The sequence below is a fragment of the Salmo salar genome, chromosome 01, assembly GCF_965601325.2.
Source record: "Salmo salar chromosome 01, fSalSal1, whole genome shotgun sequence".
Taxonomy (NCBI): domain Eukaryota; kingdom Metazoa; phylum Chordata; class Actinopteri; order Salmoniformes; family Salmonidae; genus Salmo; species Salmo salar.
In genome coordinates this window covers 79,209,735-79,234,015 of record NC_138291.1, presented here as the reverse complement: position 1 = coordinate 79,234,015, position 24,281 = coordinate 79,209,735, and the positions used below count along the sequence as shown (strand labels likewise).

At 41.2% G+C, this 24,281-nt stretch overlaps 1 protein-coding gene across 2 annotated transcripts; it reads right to left on the bottom strand.

Annotated features, from left to right (window-relative positions):
• Positions 1–1,624: 1,624 nt before the first annotated feature.
• Positions 1,625–23,453, bottom strand: hps1 (HPS1 biogenesis of lysosomal organelles complex 3 subunit 1). 2 transcript variants are annotated; one of them, XM_082976960.1, is made up of 18 exons: positions 23,274–23,453; positions 22,297–22,460; positions 21,861–21,995; positions 19,581–19,723; positions 19,375–19,483; positions 17,278–17,438; positions 16,482–16,584; positions 16,299–16,395; positions 16,098–16,183; positions 6,408–6,575; positions 5,952–6,128; positions 5,451–5,527; positions 4,874–5,014; positions 4,608–4,672; positions 3,799–3,944; positions 3,385–3,498; positions 3,195–3,277; positions 1,625–3,088 (listed from the first exon to the last, which is right to left on the bottom strand). In XM_082976960.1, exons 2-18 carry the CDS (start codon positions 22,411–22,413, stop codon positions 2,926–2,928), a joined length of 2,085 nt encoding a protein of 694 aa, XP_082833086.1. In that variant the 5' UTR covers positions 22,414–22,460; positions 23,274–23,453; the 3' UTR covers positions 1,625–2,925. The 2 variants fall into 2 exon arrangements, with proteins under 2 accessions (XP_082833086.1, XP_082833080.1); XM_082976954.1 differs by having other exon boundaries at positions 22,297–22,426.
• Between the last annotated feature and the right edge of the window lie 828 nt (positions 23,454–24,281).

Genomic DNA, 24,281 nt, shown 5'->3' with positions numbered 1-24,281 from the left:
TGAAACGAGGCTACTCAGGCCAGAAAAAAAAACTCACCCAAAGGTGTAGCCCTGTTGGAAAATATAAATGGACTGTTTGAAAATGTGAAGAATTTTTTTTTTTTTTATTTAATTTGTACGTTTTTTTAATGTGTATCACATTTTTATTTGGCATACCCCAGTTTGGGAATACCTGGTCTAGAGTATTTAGTTTATTCTACATTTGGAAAGTTTACCAACACGTGCTTTTCCCATCCGACATGTACTTTACTCTCATAAAGAGGTTGGTGTCACGCTGGAGAGATGAAGCATGTACGGGGAGTAAAACATTTAATTATAACAGACAGAGACGTGACAGGAACCTGTTTACCGAATATTAATATATGAAGTTATATATCTAAGGGGAAAAGTCCCAAAACCCAATGGTAACAAGAATACAACTTCCACTTTCAAAACTACACTATATTATATACAATAATATGTAGCTAGGTTAACAGGATTTCTTCATATTTTGTGTTACAAAGTCGGGATAAAAATAAATGTTTATTTTTTGTCAAAGATCTAGACAAAATACTCTGACAAAGTGGATGAATAATACTAACATTATGTATTTATGAAAAATAAAACAAATATATCTTGTTAAGATAAGTATTCACCCCACCATGTCAATACATGTTAAAAACACCTTTAGCAGTGATTACAGCTGTCTTTTTGGCTTAGTCTCTAGAAGCTTTGCACACCTTGATTGTGCAATATTTGCCAATTTCTCTTAAATAATTCCTCAAGCTCTGTCAATATGGTTGTTGATCATTGTTAGACAGCTATTTTCAAGTCTTGCCATAGACTTTCAAGCAGATGTAAGTCAAAACTGTAACTAGGCCGCTCAGGAACATTCAATGTTGTCTAAGTAAGCAACTACAGTGTAGATTTGGCATTGCAATTTGGGTTATTGTCTTGCTGAAAGATGAATTTGTCTCCCAGTGTCTGGTGGAAAGCAAACTGAATCAGGTTTTTCTCAGGGATTTTACCTGTGCTTAGCTCAATTCCATTTTTTTTTATTCAGAAAAACACCCTAGTCCTTGCCGATTAGGACAATGTCAGTCCTCTGTCGAATAAACGTGTATTTGCCTCCCTCTGGTTGTCAGCTGTATCATAACCGGCCGTGATTGGAAGTCCCATAGGGCGGCGTACAATTGGGCCAGCGTCGTCCAGGTTAGAGTTTGGCCGGGGTATACTGTCATTGTAAATAAGAATTTGTTCTTAACTGACTTGCCTAGTTAAATAAAGGTTAAATAAAAAATAAATACAAAAAGAATGCGACCTAAAATAAGTAAAGAAGTAATTTTGTGTGGAAGTCAAACATTTGTTTTACGTTGGAGGCAGCAGACACTTCATTTCATTTCCATAGCCCTTATCCCCTTGTCTATAGCAGAGGCATGCTGTTAAAATGGCCCAAATGTTGATTTAGATGTTCACAAATGTAACAGATTTTGACTATAACTAAAATCCTAATAGGTTTGGTAAAGTAATAAAGAAGGTGAAATATATGGGGTAGATGTTCCTAAAAAAGATTCTAACTATATATGGACATTTTATGAAGTATGGAAAGGCTTATTAATTCACACATTTCATTCTTTTTATCATATTTGTATATGTTTTAGTATACTTTTATTGTGTACCAGATCTTATGGGTTGAAAAGTTTTTTTTCTTTCTCAGACATAAATAAACAATTCCAGGTGAAACAATTCCAGATTGACGACTAAAACAATAGCGAAACAGTGCAAAACGTCTGTCAGCTTAACTGGGTTTAAAGCAAAGAAACAAGGAGAAAAACAAAACCAACACAGAAACATGAAAGGATACAGTATTTTTGAGGTTTCAGAGAAAAGCCAGTGATGACAACAATGATGTATTGTATCATAAAAGCAGCAGTACAAGTGCTAGTCATAAACAGTATTTATCAGTGCTAAAGGTCAATCACTTGGCTATGTCATTCCAGTGACTTGCAGATCATAGAACAGGATGATTTGGAATATAGAATACACACTTATTGTGGGACAAACTGTCACCTGTAAACATCCTTTATTGGCACTGGTGCCCACACGTTTCAGCAGGGTTGAATGTGTAGCACCATGTTTCATGGTCACGGATGTGTGTGTGTCAGTGGAGGCTGGTGGGAGGAGCTATAGGAGGACAGGCTCATTGTAATGTCTGGAATGGAATTCATGGATCGGAGTCACCAACATGTGGTTTCCATATGTTTGATACCTTTCCATTTATTCCCTTTTAGCCATTGCAATCATCAGCCATAGCTCCTCCCACCAGCCTTCCCTGGTGTGTTTGTGTGTGTATTACCGTGGTAATGCTGTGTGTATACACTGAATGTACAAAACATTAAGAACACCTTCCTAATATTGAGTTGAATCCCCCTTCACTTTTGCCCTCAGAACAGCCTTAATTCGTCGGGGGAATGGACTCTACAAGGTGTCGAAAGCATTCCACAGAGATGCTGGTCCATGTTGACCCCATTGCTTCCCACAGTTGTGTCAAGTTGGTTGAATGTCCTTTGGGTGGTGGAACATTCTTGATACACACGGGATACTGTTGAGTGTGAAAAACCCAGCAGCATCGCAGTTCTTGACACAAACCGGTGCGCCTGGCACCTACTAACATACCCTGTTCAAAGACACTTACATATTTTGTCTTGTCCATTAACTATCTGAATGGCACACATACACAATCCATGTCTCAGTTGTCTCAAGGCTTAAAAATCCTCTTTAACCTGTCTCCTCTGCTTCATCTACACTGATTGAAGAGGATTTAACAAGTGACATCAATAAGGTATGATAGCTTTCACCTGGTCAGTTAATGTCATGGAAAGAGCAGGTGTTCATAATGTTTTGTACAATCAGTGATCTATATGTGTGTGTGTGCGTGCGTGTCTCCTACAGTAGGGGTATACGTGAGGGCTCCCAGAGTTTGCGTGCTAGTTGACTACAGTGTTGTAGTATGTACTCTGTAGGGATGACTCCTAGATGGACTGTCAGCAGCTCATAACACTTCACCACCTCCCCCTGGTGACTCTTACTGTAGTAGCGCAACAGCTTCCTGTGGAGGGGAACAGGAGCACACACACACACACACACACTCCTGTAATACAGCCATAAATACTAGAGAATGCATTATACATATACACACACAACCTCCTCCTCACCTGTAGTAGTCCCAGGCCAGCATTCCGATGGGGGCGGAGTCGTTGGGCAGGATTGGCAGGTCCTTTACTTCCAGCTTGTAGCCCTGATTGGTCAGGTGACAGAGGTCAAGGGTCATTCAAACACAATGACGTTCCAGAACATTCCAATGGAAGAATCCGGCTTGGTATACCCAACATTGAGGTAATTTACCGTTTCGTTTTCGAACCAGAGGAAGTAGCAGAAGAAGTAGTCTCCATCTCTCAGAGTGACAGTGGAATAACCCTTCTGTAGGTAAATCCTCGATGTATTAACCAGGCCCCATACCTACAGAGAGAGACCGAGAAGAAAAGAAGAAAGAGAGCGAGAAGAAAAGAGGAAAGAGAGCGAGAGAGAGATACAGAGGGAGAGAAACAGAGATATACAGACAGAGAAAGAAAGATACAGACAGAGAGAGACCGAGAAATCATCATCATTTACTAAAAATATCAGACCAGCTTTACATTTACAGAGGCAACTTTTGATTTCCCATATGCATTGAGAGCCTACTTTAGTTGATTACAATCCCAAACTAGTGGATAACTCTTAGACAACCTTCTAGACCCAGTGTAGATGGTACAGTCTAACCTTGCCCTTTATGAAGTGAGCCAGTGGCCCCTTTCCTAGCTCAGAGGTTGCGCGGTCCGTGATGTTGAGAGATGGAGCGATCATCTGACCAGCGGTGCGGTCGACGTAGATGAAATGGATCAGGCCCGGGAACTCCTCAAGGTACGTAATATCCGCTGTGTTAAGGTCAATACACCTCACAACACACAGATGCAGTACAAAACAGAGCCTAATACCACAACGCAGTAGTAACTTCTCTGGGTACGTAACATCATCTGGATTAAATACACTTGACAATCTCTTGTCTTGAGATATCTGTCCAACATGGTCAAACTACTGTACAGTAGCAGCATTTGGTTTGATTTCAACAAGCTGCATGATTACATTCTACCCCTTCAGTGACATACAGTAGACATTTCATCCAAGATAGAAATAAAAACTGTCTGTGACACACCAGGGCACAACATACCTCATGAATAGCCATCAGCTCCTATTGCTTTCAAAATGCTATGGAAATGGGGAAACATGGGAGTCTGCACTGAAACCACTGGAGAATTAGCCTGACAATGGGAGTTTCTACAGTCATGTAGCTATTGCTCCCGGTTAGTCAAGATCAGGGGTGGCCAACCCTCTGGGAGAACAACTGGGTGTGCAGGCTTTTGGTCAAACTCTACCTCTTTGAAAGACTTTGTATAGGCTACCCCCTCTCTTTAACACACCAACCCTACATCTAACCTCATAATATTAGGAGCACAAACATAGGAAATAAGAGGCCATTTGAGATTTCTAACATGGCTCCAGAGGGCGGGGTTAATGTGAGGCAGGATATGACACCATGGTGATGTTTCTCTTACTCTTCACCAACAGGAAGTCTTTCCAATCCATCAACTTCTCCCTGAGAGAGAGGGGGGGGGGGGGGGGGGGGGGTATAGAGGAAGAACAAGAGGAGGGAGAGAGAATAGAGAAGATAAGAATAGTATCGTCACCTGTACAGGTATCCAGAGCTCTGTCCTACAGGCCTTTACACATTACATACAGCACTGGTTGGTTGCTATTGAGAGAAATACTATTAGCTAGTCCTGGGCCTTATACGTACTGCACCATGGTGAGAGCTCTGTCCTGTAGACTGGGTGATAGATGCTGTGGACTCCCTCCTCCAACTGTGTTCTCTGTGATGAAACACTGTCTGTAGACTCCACACAGCTGGCTCTTCATAGTACGACACCAGGGGACCAGGCTAGGGACAGAGACAGTATGATGAAACTGTCTGTAGACTCCACACAGCTGACTCTTCACACTACCACACAAGGGGACCAGGCTAGGGACAGAGTTCAGAGCTAACATAATGATACACATCTTCCCAAATGCTAAATGGACCCATGGCAAATCAAATCCAAGTTTGATGGTTGCGTGCACAGATTTGCAGATGTTATTGCAGGAGCAGAAAAATGCTTGTATTTTCGAGCTCCAACAATGTAGTAATATCTAGCAATAATAAAAAGAAACAATACACACATAATCCAGAATTGTGTTTTTATAACACACACACACACACACACACACACACACACTATCTAATCCTCCAGATCTACAGTAGAACAGAGGGAGCAGGGGCTAGGGGTCGACATGGAATTGGGACATAGAGAGCAGGTGGCAGTAGACAAGACACTCACTCCCTGCTGAAGCCAGGTCCTCCTCTGGTGAATGCCCGGCTCTTAAACTCTGTCCACACACTCTGTAGCTGGGACGTCTGAAAGAGAGGAGACCGACAGATGTGTTATAAATACTTTAGCAATGTTTTTATGTAACATTTTGGGCGACCCGACCATAGAATTGTGTGTTATAGATCTGTCATTCTCAATGAAAGCAAGTGTAAGACACGGTAGATATGTTCTATGTGTGCCATTTCTATGCTTCCCGTTCTTAAGTTTAGTTTCTGCGTCTTACTTCCGGTTTTGTACACCAGCTTCAAACAGCTGAAAATACAATATTTTTGGTTATGGAAAATATATTTCACAGAGGTTCAGATGGTACAATGATTATCTACGCAATTCTTGCTTGTTTTGTCACATAAACTGAAATTAAGTTTTAAATCTGTCACTGGGAGCATATCAAATGCTTTTCAATGACAAAAAGCTTCCATATACAGCTAGGACTTCATACATTACACCCACCTGTATGTCTGAGGTTCCCAATGCCCTAATGAACTTGTCCAGTTTGTTGCGGAGGTCCTGTATGGAGGTCTGGCCACGGGCCGCTGACCCCTCCAGACCTTCACTCAGACGCTTCTCCAACTTAGCAAATGCCTCCAGGAACACATAGACTGACATTGCCAGGTTACTGTTAGGTATCTAGAGAGAGAGAAGGGGGGGAGGGAGAGGGAAGGAGCGAGGGAGAGATAGAGAGCAGTCTTATCTCAGTGACAAATTACTGCCATCTTCTGGCCTGATCTAAAATAACATCCAAAGTTGTGAGATTTGCTTACTCTTTCTCTTTGAATGTGTGTGTCTGTCTGTGTATATATATATGCGCGCGCGCGCGCGCGTGCGTGCGTGCGTGCGTGCGTGCGTGCGTGCGTGCGTGCGTGCGTGCGTGTGTGTGTGTGTGTGTGTGTGTGTGTATATACAGACCTTAGTGAGCAGCACCAGAGTGATGCCCGGCCAGAGTGGCAGACAGTACATGGAGTGAGGCATCATGGGATAGCAGCCCTCCTTCAGCGTGACCTCTAGGAAGACTCTGCTAGGGTTCGAGGGGTCAGGGGGAGGAGCTTCCAGGGACCGGAGACTGTCCTCCGCCATCTGAAGACAGAATGGAATTTACATTAATTTAATCTCATGAGAAGTTACACTATATAGATTCTAAAGAACATGCAAATCCAATGGCTTTGAGCAAGGGCTCCAAGGTCTGTCTAATTTAAATGCATGATTTATGAGAAAGTCTAAGGTACATGCATTTCTCTAGTCAGGATCCAGCCCTTTTTGGTGCAGCAATGCCGTGTTGCCATTTTGTCCTAATGGCCTGGCCCTATACTACAAATCTGGTTTGAGGAAATAGCGAGGTAACTTTCGTCAACTCTGAGCTTAACTCGGGATAACCGGTGTCACAAAAGTGGCTCACCTTAGCCAGGTACATTAATATGGCAACGAATCCTTCAGAACTAACTTGATCCGGGGCAGGCTAACTCGGGGCTAACTTCACTTATCCTGAATGAAGTGTCTGAGACGCGAGTTGAGGACCAATGAAATCAGCTTCCCTCCCTCTCACAAAGATTGCGTCATCATCCCCTTCATTTGAGGAAGACAATTTATTAAACATTTTATTAAATCAACATTTTTGTGTGTTTAAAAACCTATCACACTACACATTTAGTAATATCAAAATGCATTTGAAACTTTTGTATGACATTTTGTACCACAACAGCGAAAATCTTTTTTTCAGCTGACAGACGATGCCCAGAGCTTACCCACAATGTTGCACAACGATTTAAGTAAATTAGTCATCGTTTTAGTCAAGGTATAATACATTTGGGGTTGAAGTGGGAAATCCAAAGTGGGAACTTCATGGAAATCCGTGTCAATTTTCTTCATTATTTTATTTCATAATACAAAATGATCAACAACTTACATCAAACAAAACACAGGATTAAACAAGAAAATACATAAACATATATATATATAAAAATGTTTATGTATATATATATTCTTGTTTAAACCTGTGTTTTGTTTGACATGTTTGATGTAGGGATGTAAGTTGTTGATAATTTTGTATACACACACACACACACACACACACACACACACACCACATTCAAAAGTTAGGGGTCACTTAGAAATGTCCTTGTTTTTGAAAGAAAAGCACGTTTATTTGTCCTTTAAAATATCATGAAATTGATCAGAAATACAGTGTAGACATTGTTAATGTCATAAATTACTATTGTGTTGGAAACGGCTGATTTTTTAATGGATTATCTACATAGGCGTACAGAGGCCCATTATCAGCAACCATCACTCCTGTGTTCCAATGGCACGTTGTGTTAGCTAATTGAAGAAGTTTGTAATTTTAAAAAGGCTAATTGATCATTAGAACACCCTTTTGCAATTATGTTAGCACAGCTGAAAACGGTTGTGCTGGTTAAAGAAGCAATAAAACGGGCCTTCTTTAGACTAGTTGAGTATCTGGAGCATCAGCATTTGTGGGTTTGATTACAGGCTCAAAATGTCCAGACACAACAAACTTTCTTCTGAAACTCATCAGTCTATTCTTGTTCTGAGAAATTATGGCTATTCCATGCGAGAAATTGCCAAGAAACTGAAGATCTCGTACAACGCTGTGTACTACTCCCTTCACAGAACAGCTCTAACCAGAATAGAAAGAGGAGTGGGAGGCCCCAGTGCACAACTGAGCAAGAGGACAAGTACATTAGAGTGTCTAGTTTGAGAAAGACGCCTCACAAGTCCTCAGAAGGGGCCCCTGTGTTGAGGATCAGCGTGGCGGATGTGTTGTTACCGACCTTTACCACCTGTGGACGGCCTGTCAGGAAGTCCAGGATCAAGTTGCAGAGGGAGGTGTTTAGTCCCAGGGTCCTTAGCTTATTGATGTGCTTTGAGGGCACAATGGTGTTGAACGCTGAGCTGTAGTCAATGAATAGCATTCTCACATAGACAAAAGGAACACATGTGGGAAAAAACAGTGTGGAGTGCAATAGAGATTGCATCATCTGTGGATCTGTTGGGGGTGGTATGCAAATTGGAGTGGGTCTTGGGTTTCTGGGATAATGGTGTTGATGTGAGACATGACCAGCCTTTAAAAGCACTTCATGGCTACAGACGTGAGCGTTACGGGTCGGTAGTCATTTAGGCAGGTTACCTTAGTGTTCTTGGGCACAGGGACTATGGTGGTCTGCTTGAAACATGTTGGTATTACAGACTCAGACAGGGAGAGGTTGAAAATGTCAGTGAAGACACTTGCCAGTTGGTCAGCGCATGCTCGCAGTATACGTCCTGGTAATCTGTCTGGCCCTGCGACCTTGTGAATGTTGACCTGTTTAAAGGTCTTACTCACATCGGGAGCGGAGAGCGTGATCACACAGTCTTCCTGGAGCTGGTGCTCTCATGCATGTTTCAGTGTTATTTGCCTCAAAGCGAGCATAGAAGTAGTTTAGCTTGTCTGGTAGGCTCGTGTCACTGGGGAGCTCTCGGCTGGAATCAGCCAACTGATTTATTCACCAAAGAATGCACGTTTGCTAGCAGAATGGAAGGAAGTGGAGGTTTATTCAATCTCCTACTAATTCTCAGAAGGCGGCCCGCCCACTGGCCTCTTTTTCTCCGCCTCCTCTTCACGTAAATCACAGGGATCTGGGCCTGTTCCCAAAAAAGCAGTATATCGTTCGCGTCGGGCTTGTCAGACTCGTTAAAGGGAAAAAAGGATTCTGCCAGTCCGTGGTGAGTAATCGCAGTCCTGATGTCCAGAAGTTATTTTCTGGTCATAAGAGATGGTAGCGGCAACATTATGTACAAAATAAGTAAAATAGTAAGTCACAAATAATGTAAATAAACAAGAAAAAAATAAACAATCGGTTGGAGACACGTAAAACGTCTGGCTTCTTCTCCGGTGCCATTTTTCAAACATTTCAAGGCCATGACAGATGCTATCACATCTGCTGCAGGCGCAGTTGATGAGCTTATTTCTCAAGTCAGTTGTTCGAATGGAACTAGCTAGGGTGTTCATGTTTCCAAGTTTCAAACATATCATCTCAAATGCCATTGAAATGGCAGCAGCGGTATGACAACCAGCACATTCATGAGCATGAAATACAACTTTCCTCAGTACGAAATCCTTGACGACCCACTGTGCTGTCAGACTCAGCATGCTCATGGGGCTGATATCGCTGGCCCAAATGTCAGTCGTGAAGCTAATAGCAGTGACTCTATTACTGTGTAACTCCGGTAGGGCAACATCTGAAAAATAGCGCACTTAGTAATGTTAGTGTGTACCGGTACTCAACCAGTCGGCAAAAGCCAAATTGATTCTGTATTGACATATTTTCAACCAATTGATCTTAAAAGAGTTATTTATGTCAACATAATCCAATACTTCCAGATCTCCTTCAGTTATTTTATTTGAAAGGACTGACTTTTTTAGTTTGAGACTTATTTTTCTAGATGAAGTCTAGAAAGGTCTTGTTGATCGCTTTACAAATAAAGATGATAAGGGGTACACAAAGCAAGACAGTCCCTCTGCCCTGGACAGAAGCATTCTCCCAAGTATAGAAAGATCCCTTTGTAGCAAATTATTAACTATTTTCTTGGTTCTTAATTTTAGGAGAGAAATGTATATGTTGTCTGACTAAGTGGTTTTTTGATAGATATATTCCTAAATATTCAACACAGTCCTTTATAGGAATATTTTATATTTCTTTATCATCAGTCATATAAACATTTCACATTTAGAAACGTTCAATTTTAATCCAGATGCAATAGAGATCGCAGTAATAGCATTAAGGCATGAGCGACCTGGTCTTTGTCTTTAAAAAAAAAGAAGAGTAGTATTGTCAACCAGTTGGTAAATTTAGATTTCTCTGTTAAAAAGGGATAAACCATGCAGATATGCATTATTCAGAATATCTAGAGATAGAAGTTCCACTACCAAAATGAATAAAAAGGGCAAAATTGGGCATCCCTGTCGTACACTTCTGTTGATACTGAATCTTTTGGATGTACAGAATTAAGGTTTAGTATCACAGAACTATTTATATCTTTGTAAAACATGTGAATGACTTTGATACAATTTTCACCGAAACCAAAAATTTTAAGACGCCGAAAGAAAAATGTATGTTCAATTGTGTCAAAGGCATTACAGAAGTCCAAAAATAAAACAACACCATCTGAACCAATTGCATCTGAATAATATAAAAGGTGCAAGACTAAACGATTGTTGGAGGTTATGTGACGGCCCTTCATAAATCCTGTTTGTGTCTCATTTATAATGGTATGTATTCCTTTCTTTAATATTTTGGCATAAACCAGAGCAATCAATTTGTAATCAATATTTAATAAAGTAATTGTGCCTCCAATTGTCAATGAGAGAAGGGTCTTCGGAATCAGTGAAATAAGGCCCTTTCATAGTGGAGACCGTTTCACAATTTTCGATGCAATCTTAAAACATATAAACAACAGGGTCTTCTAGTAACTCCCAAACCTGTCTATAGAATTCAACTGACAGGCCATCAGCGCCAGGTGATTTCCCTTTTTTATTTGAATTCAGAGCCTCTCTAATTTCTTCGATTGAAACAGGTGAATTGCAAACTGAGTGGAAATCATCCTCAATTACAGGGCCATAACTCCCGAATGTGGCAAATTTAAGCTTTCACAACCATCTTCCTGAAATTATGAGTTGTAAAGGTTTTCATAAAAGGAATTGACAAATGTTGATATTGTAATGGGATCTTTCCATAATACATCCTTAATTTTGAGTGCCGATATAGATTTTCTTTTGTTGTTTCTCTTTTCAAATGCAAAAAAACAACTGGTGTTTCTTTCCCCCTTTCAATACATTTTGTTCTTGATCTGACAAAAGCACTATTTGCCAGATCTGTGTAAAGCTGTTCGAATTCTAGTTGTAAAGATTTAAGTACAAACTCTTCTTCTTGAGATAGTTTTTATGAAAGATAATCTATCAAACTTGCTCATCAAATCTTTTTCTCTAAAAGGTTCTTCAGGTGCTTCAGCTCTTTGGCACGTTTAATGGCTACAACTCTGACTTTATATTAAAGAATTCCATCTACTTCCATGACCCAAGTCTTTTCTTACAAAAATATATTTGGCTAACGATTTGATGTTTCCAATAAAAATAGGATCTTTAAGAAGTGTGTTGTTTAATTTCCAATATTCTCGAATACCTTTAGAATTTTTAGGAGCTTGTAAATTCAGGGAAATTAAATGATGATCAGAAAAGGTAGCCAACTGATGATCTACATCTATACCAAACTGTAACAAAAAGGGGGAAATTAGGAATAAATCTATTCTAGATTTTCGTGACATAGTTTGGTTGGTCCAGGTATAACCCTTTGCATCCGGATTGAAATAACACCAGGCATCATCAACAGAGAGATCCTTGCATAATGTTGTAATGATATTGTTATTTTGAGAGCTTTGACTCATTCTAGGAGGAAAACAATCAGCAGTCATCAGGTGTTTCGTTAAAATCTCCTGAGAGAATTCGAAAAGCCTCTGAGTATTTGTTGCATAAATCCTGTAATTTTCTGGTAAATTGGGCTAAAAGGGTCTTATTTGGAGCATGTGAGTTACAATACAGATGATGAAAATAGCATTGTCAAGTTTAACCGTTACTATGGCCCATCTGCCATCCTGTGAAGATGTGGATTCTAGAATGTTGCCTTCAAACTTGTGGATAAGCGTCAAAACACCAGCAGAATGGTTTGATCCATGACTGAAATAGGCCATGACTGAAATAGGCCATGTCTTCCAAAATTTCAAGTCACTTTACACAAATGAGTTTCCTGAAGAAAAACTAAATCTGGATTACTGCGTTTACAATATAAAAATTAGTCTTTCTTTTTGTAAGATCTCTCAAACCCCTAGCATTCAGGCTAACGATATTGAGAGAGTTGAAAACAAACTCCTGCATAAAAAAATAAAGAGACACAAACTAGACAGATGTAGTAATGTGAACAATAAAACAAAACAGTAAACCTTGAGAGGGTTAATCCGACAGAAAACTACACTCAGTTGAGGTAGCGGTGATTAACAGTATAACAAATCCCTTTTTTATTTTTTGGGTTGGCAAGTGTTCATAAATTGTAGTTCGAACTGTACATTTACTCATGGCAGTACAGTAAATGTACTCTTGGCAGTACTCACAGTTCAAGTGTGGTTCATGTCAGAGCTAGCCAGTAATATTTCTTCCTTCGGTGAACGCGTGTGGGCCCTTGAACCCAGCCTTCTTTCCCTCTTGTCGTGCTTTCTGTATAATTGGCCACAGTTTCTCCCTGGCAGTCTGATCCTGCGGTATCAGAACCTCTTTGATGCGGAGAGTCTTCTTGTCCAGAAACTTGTTCCCCTTGGCCATTTTCCAGATGATGTCCCTGTAGTGGCGCATAGTGAAGCGCAGGATGACATTGCGAGGGGGTCAATCAGATCTTCGTTTCCCAAGTCGATGAACCACGTCGATCACGTTTCTTAGCTTGTCTTTGATGCACGGAGCCACCTTTCCCAGGATATTAATGACTGCTTCCCTAATGTCCTCTCCCTCTACCTCTTTTACACCTTGGATTTTCAGATTCCACCTGCGAGAGTACCGTTGAAGTTCAGCTACATTCTCACACAGCTCATTATTTGGGGATTGCAGTTTCTTCAGGTCGTTCTCTAGGAATGTTATATTTTCCTTGTTCTCGCTCACAACTGTGTGAAGCTGACGGACAGTCTCTGACAAATTATCACTCTTCTTTGATGTTTCTTCATTAGCCCGCTCTATGATGGACACTTTGGAGAACATGGCGTCTTGTTTAGTAGTCAGGGTCTGGATTGCAGAGAAAAGTTCAGACATGGAAATGTCCTCTCACTTTTTTCTCCTGTGGATTTTTAATTGGGGTCAGAGGTAAAGAGGTTGCAAGGATCTCTTCCTGGTCCGTCTTGTTCTTTCTCTTGCTTGAGCTAGCGACATCTTGTGTATCCATGCTGCTCTGGCTCTCGTCGTAGGTAACTAGCATGCCTGCAGTCTTCTGTGAGGCTTGGATATTCCATCTTCTCTTGTTTTCCTGTCGTGTTCTTCCCATTCAACTTGACACAAACTCTAAACTTGCCATATGTAGCTAAAACAAGTTATAGTTAGTTTCTTGCTACATTGATAGGCAATATTCGACTGTTAACCACCTAACCCTCAAAGTTGCTTGGACAAGCGTGAAAACAATCCCTCTCACAGCGACGCCATCTTGGCTCCGGAAATCGGTTCAATGCTGTGCGTTTCCCCAATGAGATGACGTGCAAATAAATACTTTTCAGGGCTGGGGTTTATTTGAATGTTACTATCCACCAGCATGGAATGTTTATTACTCAGAAACCCCCGAAAAGTTCTTCCTCTTCACAAGTCTCAACGTCCATTTGGGTGCCTGAGCCATGGAGCAATTTAAAATAGGAGGTGCATACTTATGTTTGTGCACCTCCACTTTTTTACCAGATAATTATGATAATATAATGGATAATTTGTTAATTGAAAAAAAAAAATCAATTTTATAAAATCATATGATTGCATTTTGCAACCCTGCTCCCCCAAGATGAATGGTTTTGACCACTTAAGTTTGGCTTCCCTACATGCGCCAAAGCTAGAAAGCACTATATCACAACAAATGTCTATCCTATAATGAAAAATCACCCACGAGGATCTTGCTTATCTATTTTTGTGTGCTGTTAGATTTGTATTGGTGTTTCATCCGATCAAATCAAATTTATTTATATAGCCCTTCTTACATCAGCTGATATCTCAAAGTGCTATACAGAAACCCAGCCTAAAACCCCAAACAGCAAGCAATGCAGGTGTAGAAGCACAGTGGCTAGGAAAAACTCCCTAGAAAGGCCAAAACCTAGGAAGAAACCTAGAGAGGAACCAGGCTATGAGGGGTGGCCAGTCCTCTTCTCGATGCGCTCAGGGTGTTGTTACATATAATTTGCCCGATCAACATCCACGTTCGTAACATGGATGAAGCCTGAGCTGGAATGTTCATCTAACTGAAGCTGGCCAGCTTTAGAAAACCCTGAGTATATCCAACTTGCGTCATAGTATACAGTTGTGGCCAAAAGTTTTGAGAATGCTCCAAATATTAATTTTCACAAGTCTGCTGCCTTAATCTGTATGATGGCAATTTGCATATACTCCAGAATGTTATGAAGAGTGATCAGATTAATTGCAAAGTCCCTCTTTGCCATGCAAATGAACTGAATCCCCCAAAAACATTTCCACTGCATTTCAGCCCTGCCACAAAAGGACCAGCTGACATGTCAGTGATTCTCTCGTTAACACAGGTGTGAGTGTTGACGCGGACAAGGCTGGAGACTACTCTGTCATGCTGATTGAGTTCAAATAACAGACTGGAAGCTTCAAAAAGGAGGGTGGTGCTTGGAATCATTGTTCTTCCTCTGTCAAACATGGTTACCTGCAAGGAAACATGTGCCATCATCATTGCTTTGCACAAAAAGGGCTTCACAGGCAAGGATATTGCTGCCAGTAAGATTGCACCTAAATCAACCATTTATCGGATCATCACGAACTTCAAGGAGAGCGGTTCAATTGTTGTGAAGATGGCTTCAGGGCGCCCAAGAAAGTCCAGCAAGCGCCAGGACTGTCTCCTAAACTTGATTCAGCTGCGGGATCGGGGCACCACCAGTACAGTGCTTGCTCAGGAATGGCATCAGGCAGGTGTGAGTGCATCTGCACGCACAGTGAGGCGAAGACTTTTGGAGGATGGCCTGGTGTAAAGAAGGGCAGCAAAGAAGCCACTTCTCTCCAGGAAAAACATCAGGGACAGACTGATATTCTGCAAAAGGTACAGGGATTGGACTGCTAAGGGCTGGGGTAAAGTCATTTTCTCTGATGAATCCCCTTTCCGATTGTTTGGGGCATCTGGAAAAAAAGTTGTCCGACAGTAAAGCATCCTGAGACCATTCATGTGTGGGGTTGCTTCTCAGCCAAGGGAGTGGGCTCACTCACAATTTGCCTAAGAACACAGCCATGAATAAAGAATGGTACCAACATATCCTCCGAGAGCAACTTCTCCCAACCATCCAGGAACAGTTCGGTGACAAACAATGCCTTTTCCAGCATGATGGAGCACCTTGCCATAAAGCAAAAGTGATAACTAAGTGGCTCGGGGAACAAAACATTGATATTTTGGGTCCATGGCCAGGAAACTCCCCAGACCTTAATCCCATTGTAAAGAGGCGGGTGGACAAACAAAAACCCACAAATTCTGACAAACTCCAAGCATCGATTATGCAAGAATGGGCTTCCATCAGTCAGGATGTGGCCCAGAAGTTAATTGACAGCATGCCAGGGCGGATTGCAGAGGTCTTGAAAAAGAAGGGTCAACACTGCAAATATTGACTCTTTGCATCAACTTCATGTAATTGTCAATAAAAGCCTTTGACACTTATGAAATGCTTGTAATTATACGTCAGTATTCCATAGTAACATCTGACAAAAATATCTAAAGACACTGAGGCAGCAGACTTTGTGAAAACTAATATTTGTGTCATTCTCAAAACTTTTGGCCCCAATACCCCCCCCCCCCCCCCCCCCCCCCAGCTCACCTGAATGTCTGGATCCAAAAACTGGAACACAGGAGTACCGCTCCCCACATGATAGCTCTCTTCATGCCTGCTCTCCTCATGCCTGCCTGCAAAGAGAGCGAGCAGAGGGTTAGTGAGTTGAACCAAAGGCAGTGGAAGTATAGCACATCACTGCACCAAGCCACATAGGCAAAAATGACAGAGCACGGCACAGACACCTACCTGAATTAACGGAGTCCCTGTCAGTCCCTGAGTCCCTATTAGTAGGGGAAGGCTCTGGAGTGTAGAATATATCTGGGGCTGAGGTGTTCTCCACATCCTGCACACACACCACACAGCTATTAAACTTCAGAAGCATTCAGACAGAGTATGATATTCTTCTTCTTTCACTCTCAGTGATCCTACCTCGGGGGCAGTATCCTCCAGGTCGATGTTGCTAGGATACATGTTCTGCACCATGACGATAAGAGCCAGCAGGTCAGACGAGGTGAGGGTACTAGCGTTACGACTGTGGGGGAGAGGAGATGGGTGGATAGAAAGGTATTCAGAGCAGGTTTGGGGTCAATTCAAGTCACTCAATTCAGGAAGTGATTTGAATTTAATTTTTTTTTTTTTTAATAACTCCTCCTTTTCAGTTTATTGAGAAAGCATTGGAAATGAATGCAACTGAATTGGAATTTCAGTTTATTTCCTATTTTCCTGAATTGACCCCAACCCTGATTCAGAGGTACCTCCCTCTATACGTGATTTGCAATATCATATTATGTGAAGATGCTCTTTATTATGTGAAAAAGTGATGTTACAGTGGCCTGTCAACCTGGAGTAGAAAGCGTGTAGTTTTGTGAGAAGAGTAATGGACAGTAACCTGGAGTAGAAAGCAGGTAGTTGTGTGTGAATAGTAATGGACAGTAACCTGGAATAGAAGGCTAGGAGTTTGGTGTTAATAGTAATGGACAGTAACCTGGAATAGAAGGCTAGTAGTTTGGTGTTAATAGTAATGGACAGTAACCTGGAATAGAAGGCTAGTAGTTTGGTGTTAATAGTAATGGACAGTAACCTGGAATAGAAGGCTAGTAGTTTGGTGTTAATAGTAATGGACAGTAACCTGGAATAGAAGGCTAGTAGTTTGGTGTTAATAGTAATGGACAGTAACCTGGAATAGAAGGCTAGTAGTTTGGTGTTAATAGTAATGGACAGTAACCTGGAATAGAAGGCTAGGAGTTTGGTGTGCACCAGTATGAATGCATGGAGGACCTCCTCTCCTGCTCTCTCCACACTACTGTTGATCTGCTGCACCAAGCGACGCTCCAGAAACTCTATACACTGTTCACATAGAGTAGGATGGATCAACCTCTCTACTGCCTGATGGAGGGAGACAGAGACATACGTTGTATATACAGTACCAGTCAAAAGTTTGGACACATCTACTCGTTCAAAGGTTTTTCTTTATTTTTACACATTGTAGAATAATAGTGAAGACATCAAAACTATGAAATAACACATATGGAATCATGTAGTAACCAAAAAGTGTTAAACAAATCAAAATATATTTTATATTCTTCAATGTAGCCACCATTTGTGCAAAGCTGTCATCAAGGCAATCTTGGAATTCTCTCAACCAGCTTCATGAGGTAGTCACCTGGAATGCTTTCAATTAACAGGTGTGCCTTGTTAAAAGTTAATTTGTAGAATTTCTTTCCTTTTTAATGCATTTGAGCCAATCAGTTGTGTTGTGACAAGGTAGGGGTGTGTTGTGACAGCAGATAGCCCTATGTGGTAAAAGACCAAGTCCATATTATGGCAAGAACAGCTCAAATAAGCAAAGAGAAATGACAGTCTATCATTACTTTAAGACATGAAGGTCAGTCTATCCTGAACATTTCAAGAACTTTTTAAGTTTCTTCAAGTTTAGTCACAAAAGCCATCAAGCGCTATGATGAAACTGGTTATCATGAGGACTACCACAGGAAAGGAAGACCCAGAGTTGCCTCTGCTGCATAGGATACGTTCAAATAACAGACACATCTCAACATCAACTGTTCAGAGGGGACTGCATGAATCAGGCCTTCATGGTCAAATTGCTGCAAAGAAACCACTACTAAAGGACACCAATAAGAAGAAGAGACTTGCTTGGGCCAAGAAACACGAGCAATGGACATTAGACCGGTGGAAATCTGTCCTTTGGTCTGATGAGTCCAAATTTGAGATTTTTGGTTCTAACCGCAGTGTCTTTGTGAGACAGAGTAGGTGAACGATCTTTGCATGTGTGGTTCCCACCATGAAGCATGGAGGAGGAGGTGTGATGGTGTGGGGGTGCTTTGCTGGTGACACAGTCTGTGATTTATTTAGAATTTAAGGCACACTTAACCAGCATGGCTACCACAGCATTCTGCAGCAATACGCTATCCCATCTGGTTTGCGGTTAGTGGGACTATCATTTGTTTTTCAACAGGACAATGGACCAACACACCGCCAGGCTGTGTAAGGGCTATTTGACCAAGAAGGAGAATGATGGAGTGCTGCATCAGATGACCTGGCCTCCACAATCACCCGACCTCAACCCAATTGAGATGGTTTGGGATGAGTTGGACCGTAGAGTGAAGGAAAAGCAGCCAACAAGTGCTCAGCATATGTGGGAACTCCTTCAAGACTGCTGGAAAAGCATTCCTCATGAAACTGGTTGAGAGAATGCCAAGAGTGTGCAAAGCTGTCATCAAGGCAAAGGGTGGCTATTTTGAAATCTCAAACATAAAATATATTTTGATTTGTTTAACCCTTTTTTGGTTACTACATGATTCCATATCTGCTATTTGATAGTTTTGACATCTTCACTATTATTCTACAATGTAGAAAATAGTAAAAATAAAGAGAAACCCTTGAAAGAGTAGGTGTGTCCAAACTTTTGACTGGTACTGTATGTTGCCGTGGAGGTCAAAACTACATTTCCCCATTGGGGAGAAGAGTGAGTACAGTATAGCACAGTTTACAGTACAATTTCCTCCACATTATAAACTGGGTGGTTTGAGGCCTGAATGCTGTTTGGCTGACAGCCGTGGTATATCAGACGTATACTACGGGTATGACAAAAACATTTATTTTTACTGCTCTAATTACGTTGGTAACCAGTTTACAATAGCAATAAGGCACCTCGGGGGTTTGTGGTATATAGCCAATATACCACAGCTAAGGGCTGTATCCAGGCACTCCGCATTGCGTCGTGTAGAAGAACATCCCTTAGCTGTGGTATATTGGTCATATACCACACCCCATCTGGCCCTATTGCTTAATTCTATAGTACCTCTACTAAAAAGCTCTGGTCCTGCTCTCGGAGGCGGCTGTAGGTCTCCAGGAGGCTCTGTAGATATTTCCATAGATTGGTCCTCTGCTCTGTGTCCTGAGGACGCAGCCTGGAGAGAAACCACAAAGCCCATTAGGACACAAGTCCATCTGTCACACACAAACACAGCTCTAATGAACTTCATAAAGGTAAGAGTCATGTCATACTCTTTCCTGATCAGGGTGCTGCTGAGGGTAACCATGCCGAAGAGGACCTCAATCATCTTCTTCATCACGTAAATCTTCCTCTTCAGATCCTCCTCGTCCTCTTCACGGTCTCCGTTCACAGCGATGTACAGACACTCCTCAAACTGTCAATCAACATCTCAATCAGTCAATATTTCCATCAATCAAATAATCAATCTCTCAATCACCCCTAATCAGTTCCCATTCACACACAGCGATGTACTACACGTCCCAAGCTCTTTATTAACACAACTGAGAGGCTTGGATTGGTGTAAGGAATATGGAGGACGCTCCTTTTAATATGTTGGAAGACTCACATGGCTAACAACTATCTCGTCCTTTGAGATCCGTGAACACCGGAAGGCGTAGGGGCTAGGAACAGAAAAGGTACCCAGTCATTTGGTCTGAATGGAACTGCTGTTGGCTATTGGCCATGTCATCTTAACCCATTTACAGAGCCACACAGTCTGATCCCATGACTACTGCGAGGTTCAGGCAGGCTCACATGATGTGAAGCTTTACTGAACAGCAGGCTTTCACTGTTACTACAGCACAGTAGAGGAACTGTAATTCAGTGGCTTATGCGGTCAAATGAGTTGTAGGTAAGTTTTGAATTTTTTTTACATTCAGCATCACTCTGTCAAGGGAAATATAGTATTCTTTCTAACAAAGATACTGTAGCTACATACACTACCGTTCAAAAGTTTGGGGTCAAAGAAATGTCCTTGTTTTTGAAAGAAAAAACAATTTTTGTCCATTAAAATAAAATCAAATTGATCAGAAATACAGTGTAGACATTGTTAATGTTGTAAATGACTATTGTAGCTGGAAACAGCTGATTTCTATGGAATATCTACATAGGCGTACAGAGGCCCATTATCAGCAACCATAACTCCTGTGTTCCAATGGCACGTTGTCTTAGCTAATCCAAGTTTATAATTTTAAAAGGCTAATTGATCATTAGAAAACCCTTTTGCAATTATGTTAGCAAAGCTGAAAACTGTTGTTTTGATTAAATAAGCAATAAAACGGACCTTCTTTAGACTAGTTGGGTATCTGGAGTATCAACATTTGTGGGTTCGATTACAGGCTCAAAATGGCCAGAAAATAATAACTTTCTTCTGAAACTTGTTAGTCTATTCTTGTTCTGAGAAATGAAGGCTATTCCATGCGAGAAATTGCCAACTGAAGATCTCGTACAACGCTGTGTACTACTCCCTTCACAGAACAGCTCTAACCAGAATAGAAAGAGGAGTGGGAGGCCCCGGTGCACAACTGAGCAAGAGGACAAGTACATTAGTGTCCAGTTTGAGAAACAGACACCTCACAAGTCCTCAACTGACAGCTTCATTAAATAGTACAATTTACCATGGGTATGGGGTTGAGTCGCGGGACAGGGTAAATTAAACCACCTACACGTCTGTACTGAATGAAATATTAACACTACCTTTTTAAAACCATGTCTATCTTTATTTCCCAAACCCAATTACTTTTTTTGTATTTTAATCATATTGTAACACAGGCGTAACACCTAACAAACACTTTGTACTTTTTAAAACACTTGTAACATAGGTCAGGCCCTGTTGTTACCACATATCCCAACGCCTGGGTAGAAAACACTTCAATTTGCTCAACTTGCCATGGGCTCAACCATTGGCTCAATTTATCCCAAGGCAAATATTTTGACTATATAAGCCCACACAGTTACAAGAATGCACTTTCATGCTAAGTTTGAGACCTCATATTGAATCTTATTGAGACTCCAACTGATGTATAGAACAATCTTAAAAGTATCTACTTTGGTGTAGATACAAGCATCACCAAACCTCTACCCGATAAATTAATTTGTACTTGGTGAAAATCTATTTTTTTGGACGCAACTTGCTTACCACTTTTTCCATGTGGTTTCTTCCTTCACAGACTCCATGAAATGATGACCTCTTCCTAAATATATGGTCAATTGATACATTTTATGTATGGTTTCCTAGAAACAAGGTTAGCTCAACTTACCCCACTCTCCCCTACACTTATTTTATGACCACTCTTTACTATGGGCATAGTTCTGTCACAAATTGCCCTGTATCTGTTGAAGTGTTTTTGTGTCATGACGCAACATTAGTTTCCTGTTTGTGTGTGTGTGTGTGTGTGTGTGTGTGTGTGTGTGTGTGTGTGTGTGTGTGTGTGTGTGTGTGTGTGTGTGTGTGTGTGTGTGTGTGTGTGTGTGTGTGTGTGTGTGTGTGTGTGTGTGTGTGTGTGTATTACCTGATGTAGCACATAGGTGTGGTTGTTCTCAGTAGTAAAGGATGTATAGCTGTCTCCCAGTCTGTCCACCATGGTACTGCAGGAGATGATGATGGGGGCAAACAGAGTGTTGATGCTGTCCTCAAATGCTGGTGGCTGGGAGGGATGGAAAGAGACACTCAACCATATCCTCCACTGGAATCTCTCCTCATAACCCCAATTTTCTGCTCTGGAATGACCATGTGGGATTATGGTACTACATGAACCAGCCAACATGTCTACAACCCCTGCCGGACAGACCAGAGAGTTCAGCAAGTCACAGAAACGTGATATGAATGAGGTCACTGGGGATATTTGGGTTAATCCATATATGCAATATGCTATCATTGCTTCTATATTTATGTAATAGACAAGACGACTTGAACCATCCTGTATCCCTCGCTCGCTCCCGTCTTACCTTCTCCCCCTCTTCCTGTGATGCTCCATATTGCTCCTGGATGTTGAGTTCAAACTCTGGGTCTGTCCAATAGAAGAGGACCTCAGCGCTCTCACTGGCTATCAGCAGACACTTCATAGTGGGATCTTATCTGTAGCAACCAACCATACCAGCACTGTTGTCATCTGCAGAATATGCAGCTTTTATTGTATTTTTTATTTAACTAGGCAAGTCAGTCTGTTACAGTTTGAAACATTCTTTGCAATACACACAGCCCTTAAATAGGCTAAGCAAATGATTCGTAAGAAGCACATTTTCTGCCATATTACAAGAAACCACAGAACAACATTACACTGCAATTGGATAGAAATGAGCTTACATGCAAAGATAGATTTATAATAGATTTACCACATTTGTGATGAATCATTTGTATCATCTAGGAAAACAGAATAACAGTGTTGGTGTAACTGGCTCTACTTACATAGCTGGTATGAGGGAATAACATAAGTTATTCTCATATCAACAATGTATGTGCAATTCATGAAGAGGACAAACCACGTCCAATTTTCTTCTGGACTCATAATTTAATTCATTCTCTGATAACTGCATTTGTAGAGTGGTCATATGATGAAGAGCATGGTAAATAAGAAGAGCACCAAGCCTTGTCAAACTCTATCATGCAGCACGAGTCAAACATCCAGACTATGCGGATTGTCTTCAGTGATCACCAATGCATGGCTGACAGGTCGGACCTCAAACCATCACAGGGGTGGCGCAACGTAGAATATAGCGTTTACCCATATGGTACTTCGAAGTTTGCCTTCTAACGCTCATAGAATAACATTATAAATATGTCATGCACAGAGCTGACATTAGCCTATTCTATAGGCATATTCAATGTGACAAATATATGTTTTACACAATTCATTTATATTAGGATATTCTTGCACCCATCAGTAGGCTATAATAATAACAAAATGTTACACAAAGTAACTTACCTGTGGCCTATCAGTTATGCATCATATTTACCCCTCCGTGATTTCCACCAGTTTAATCAGATGTTGTTAAAATGTACCTCTTCGTTCGAAACCCTTAGCTTTCCGATTAGAAACGATCCTACTTTGAAACTGTATTGCAACATTTCTCAACTCAGCTTCCGTGGTGAAACTTGGAGCCGAATCATGTGACACTAACAGCGCTTTAACAGCGGAAGCTAAGCTCCTCCTAGAAATATGACTCTAAATTAAACGCAGGTCTATGATCAGTTTTCCCTCCCGATGCGTTCTCTTAGAAACGGCGAAGGTAAAAGTAAAACTGACTGCAGATCAGTGTTTAGTTTTGACGTTGGCTCCCAGACGGTGAAAGGGTAATCCTTTCATTGGGGGTAGATAATTAGGTGAGTTAAAGTCATGTGCTGAAGACTAGACTGAAGCGCATGATTCTGACAGTTGTGATGATCTGGTATTCATTGAATGTATTATGGTGTTGTGTGTGTGTGTGTAGTGTATGCGTGAGTGCGTGCGTACATACGTGTGTGCATGGAGAGAGATTTCATGTGTCATTCACTTACTTCCTTGTGAGAGTCATAGGCCTACATTATTGTATCACATGAGATAAGTAGCCTAGCCTACATATTGAGCAGAATCATTTGTTTCATTGTCAAGACAGGCACATCATTATTATTAGAAAGGATGTTCAGAGTTATACAAATGTACCCCTGATTTTGCAACTATCTTTGAGCAAAGTAAAAAGAAACACACACACGTACGCACACACACACAAATGGATATCTTGTGGAATTTTGGAATGTTCCTTTTTCCTTAAAAAAGGATCTTAAAAGGATATAAATTAATGGGCAGAACAAATCTGCGCCTGTGGGGACATTCTAGAATACTCTGAGTTTGGCTTCTGGCAGACCATTCATGTGTCTGGGTCTAGCTACTAATCTGTACAATCAGTTTCCAGCGGCTGGACGTTCATGGAAGTTTTTTTTAAGCTGACTACTG

Excerpts from the sequence above, each read along its gene's own strand:
- hps1 (XM_082976960.1), bottom strand. The coding sequence starts at position 22,413 with ATGAAGTGTCTGCTGATAGCCAGTGAGAGCGCTGAGGTCCTCTTCTAT. Across the intron at positions 16,396-16,481 it reads TGGAGGATACTGCCCCCGAG|GATGTGGAGAACACCTCAGC; the intron begins GTAGGATCACTG and ends GTGTGTGTGCAG. Across the intron at positions 5,528-5,951 it reads TGGGAACCTCAGACATACAG|ACGTCCCAGCTACAGAGTGT; the intron begins GTGGGTGTAATG and ends CCTCTCTTTCAG.